Source organism: Aedes albopictus, chromosome 2 (assembly GCF_035046485.1).
Source record: "Aedes albopictus strain Foshan chromosome 2, AalbF5, whole genome shotgun sequence".
NCBI classification, from domain to species: domain Eukaryota; kingdom Metazoa; phylum Arthropoda; class Insecta; order Diptera; family Culicidae; genus Aedes; species Aedes albopictus.
Genome location: NC_085137.1, coordinates 40,715,801 through 40,719,848, shown reverse-complemented (window position 1 = coordinate 40,719,848; position 4,048 = coordinate 40,715,801). Strand labels below are relative to the sequence as shown.

At 42.2% G+C, this 4,048-nt stretch overlaps 1 protein-coding gene across 1 annotated transcript; it reads right to left on the bottom strand.

Moving 5' to 3' along the window:
* Positions 1-314: 314 nt before the first annotated feature.
* On the bottom strand, positions 315-2,089 carry LOC109409126 (derlin-1). Its single transcript, XM_019682538.3, has 5 exons — positions 1,712-2,089; positions 1,441-1,644; positions 1,126-1,274; positions 956-1,066; positions 315-882 (listed from the first exon to the last, which is right to left on the bottom strand). The coding sequence occupies exons 1-5, from the start codon at positions 1,862-1,864 to the stop codon at positions 732-734; spliced, it is 768 nt and encodes a 255-aa protein (XP_019538083.1). The 5' UTR covers positions 1,865-2,089; the 3' UTR covers positions 315-731.
* Between the last annotated feature and the right edge of the window lie 1,959 nt (positions 2,090-4,048).

Sequence of the window (4,048 nt, the reverse complement as noted above, 5' to 3'; positions counted from 1 at the left end):
GAATTCTTACAAGAATTTCTGGAGGAATTCCTGCAAGAATATTCGGATGAATTCCTGCAGGCATTTTCGGATGAATTCCTGGAGGAATTCCCAGAGGAATTCCTGGAGGTTTCACAAACAAAAACTCCTTCATGCGCCAAATGAGGAGTTGTGTAGAGATATACTCGATCTCTAGTGACAACGGAAGTCGCACCAACATTCCTCCCCTTCCTCGATCGCCTTAATTACGTAGCCGGTGCTCGCAGTAGATACGAGATCAACTTTAGCCACATTTTATGGCTTTGTGATATAAAATGAATTGCTCCAATGTAAGATTCAGTGGGTTGCACATTGAATTTATTTTAGACGATTAATCCAGAATGTCTTCATCCCCTGAGTTATTATCTAATACATTGCTATGGGAAGTCTCCCACTTGGCTTATAGTTATTTGGTAACTTTTGACCGACGAAATATACATCAATTGGTATAATACCAAATTCCTCTGCGATAAGCAACGCAATAAACCGAACAACCATATGCCATTTAGGGTAATTCCCATTACTCCGATTCAAATACATAAAAAATATATATATGTATAACTAACACCTAACAATTATTCCGACGAGAAAAGAGTTACGGTAGAACGTGCGAGTAAAATGCTCGTTGATGATGGGTAGAAAGCTACTGTGATTGGCATTTATTTACAAAAAAAAAAACAGCAATCCGAATGCCTACACCAAAAACTTACCTCCTAATCACGACCCAAGACGTGGCCACGTCCCCAGGCATGCCGAAGCCCAAATCCATTGCCCTGCTGTTGCTGCTGTGGATTTGCGCGCTGACCCACTGGAGGAACACCGAAACCGTGCACACCACCGGACACATCCGGGAAGTAGCGTTTGCTGTTATAATGGATAAGATATTCAGGCGAATTTAAATTGATTCATATACTGTTTCTAGTATAGAAATACTTACACAAACAGTGGAGTCTCAAGCAAGCTGGGACCTCCGAGTTCTTGTGGATAAATGAATTTTAAGAAGTAGTAGGCATGACCCACCAAGATACCAACGATTGAAAAGATGCTTCTGCAATTGGAAACAAGGTGTTAACATCAATTTCAATTATCGTCACCCACAGAACTTACCCAGAGGACAGAATCAGGTTCATTCCCAGCAGCACCCATGGCAAGTACATGGCCTTGAACCGGGTGCCGAACCAGAAGTTCACGATCACGTCCTTGTTCAGCTTACACCAAACGTACAGAACCGACAGCACCATGGGATCCATCAGGATCTGGTAAAAAAAAAACGAAATAGGTACATTAAGCATACATTAAGATTAATAGCTATTTTCATTTATATCTTAGAAACGACAGCAGTTCCTGCTCAAATTTCTTGATTTACTTACGACCCCCACTAATACAAAGTCTATCAGTTTTTTTTTTCCAAATCATCCTTACCGGAAGTTCAATCAGCAGACCAATCAGCACACAGAGGATCCAGTTGAAGAACAGCAGGTAGAAGTAATCCCCTGGTTTCTGCTTGAACTGTTCCGTCTCCAATCGGAGTGAGTAGTTGTACAGGAAGAAACAGTTCAACATAAAGTGAAACCCGGTGGCCGGATTCAGCGGGTAGAAGAACACTGCAGTCATCGGTCTCCATAGCTGGAACGGCAGTAGGAGATTGCGTCAATGCGGCATTACCATAAGTAAAATTTTCCTGGCAATTTACCTGTAACTGCTTGAACAGCGGGTACGACTGCAGAATCAGATACTGGGGCGGCAGGATCCCGAAGCGGGACAGCAGACTGATACCGACCGTGGCCGAAAGCCACAGCCGAGTAAACATCGGTACCTGTTTGTACCAGGTTTGGATGTCGCTCATTTTGAGGCGTGGAGATTCTCGTTTCTGCTGGGATATACAATCACTTCTATCTTAAATATGTTCGCACTCGCGACTATCGTTCTAAAATCCTAATTATTCTGCACTTTGCACAATATTTCGTCACCTTTTCTGAGGAAATTTTACTTCTTTTGGACTATTTTCTCTAAAGACACCTTTTGTTGTGATCCGAAGCGAGTACGTGTTCGATTCGATGGGCGCTGATGACAGTTCGGCTCGAGTGACGCTCACGTGACGCTTGAAGTGCGTGAGAGTGGTGAGCAAAACGAGAACAAACTGCATGACGCAACTTCATCTGTGTGTGCGTCAAACAGATGTTGCATGCGTTGCGTCTGTCGGAATACGGTAGATTGGGGTAAAGAGAACTTTGTGTGATCAAGTATGCAAAACCGGCAAAACCTTGCAAATCTTTTTAGGCCAGGCCAGCCCGAATAAACATGAACAATACTTACACTGTTCACCATACTGTTAGCAACTATTTCCTACGGTACCTCAACAGTATCATATAACATCCAGAATAACAATAAACCAACTGTACCACAAACGTTTTCAACAGTTTCACAGATGGTTCTCGGGCAAATTACAATATGGGGAATAGGCGGTTAAGTTATGTTACCATAAAAAAACGCCGATTTTCTCGAACAAAATTTTTCGAAAACAGTATGTCAGAAGGTCAGTATACTATCCATTTTTTCTTCCCTTCCACAGTAAATCAATCAGTTCATGAACAGTTTAACAATAAACTTGGAAGAAAAACGAACGATGTATGTGTTACTGTTGATTTATTGTTCTTCAGGGTATTTTAAACGTATGCCATATTGTTCTATTGTATTTAAACCATTTAAAAAGAACTAATAAATAAATTGAATCAAAAAGGATGATTGTTCCGTTTCTAAGTTGAAAAATTTCAAAAAGCCTAAGCCAGCATAACCGGGTTATACTGATTCATAACACGAATATTTGGAATTTTTCACTTAGAAACGGAGCTATCGTTCTCTTAATAGAAAAAAAAAAACAAACAGGTAAATTTAATTATCAATTATTAGTTCATTAGTAGTTGGTTCAGGGGCACAGCTGGGCACAGCCACTTGCATCCTTGCTTGCATCAACGCTGACAACGCATAGTTGTTGAACTGACTGACACACTGACCTCCTTGTCGGCTAGTTCCCCTTTGAATTCCGCGTCGGAATCCGAAGAATCTACGCTGGACGATTCAAGATTTTTCTTTGAAGAAGTCACCGCTACGGCTTCCTTTTACCGGCGGTTCTTCCTCTAGCGCCTCGAGGCTAGCGATCGCTAGAATCTCCACTTGACTTTGTACTTGGTCAGAATCTGTTGCTTGGCAGCCACGGTAGGTAGCAACAACTGTTTGTGTCAGGTTTCTTATATTCGTGGATTCACAAAGGTTCCACTGTTGGCTCTTCTTCCTCGTTTTTTGCTGTTTTTCGGTACAGCTGCAGCTTTCGCCGGTGCTGATTTGGGTTCTTCCTCATGGTCGTCAGAACTATTGTTTGAAGGCTCTTCCTTCTTTGCTGGCACCTTCATTACAGAGTGAGAGTAAGAGAAGCCTGGTTGCTACAGTCGGTTGACCGAATCCGGCAGCGGGTTTCACATCCGGCCTGTGAACAATTCGAGGTTCCTACAAATAAGATGAAAATGTCGGAATTTGAACGAATAATGAAATGTGTGGAGAAGAACTTACCTCCTTCTATTATAACGCTGTTCTACGGATGCTGCCGGATCTGATTCGAATCAGTTTAGGGTCTTCCTTCAGCGGCAGATTGCCTATTCTCGGCCTATTCGGCACCGATCTTCCGAGTATGACGTATCCGACGATTTTCTGCAACCTGAAATAAGATTAATGATATTTTGATTAACGTTAATTATTCGATGCACACAAAGAATCAACTTACCTTCAAGACAGGCTTCAAGATGCTTCTGCTTCTGGGGTTGAAAATGGACCGTTTTTTAAAAAGACACGGACAACGTCTTCAGCTTTCGGCTGTACAGACTGTTTTTTAAACTTAACATTAGACAACGGACAACGGAGCATGCACCAGTGGAAACGGGGAAGAAACTATTCTCACGAAAAGTTTCAACGCCCGAAGCGGGAATCGAACCCTCACCCCATAGCATGGTGCGATTATAAGCTTGGTGACCCTAAC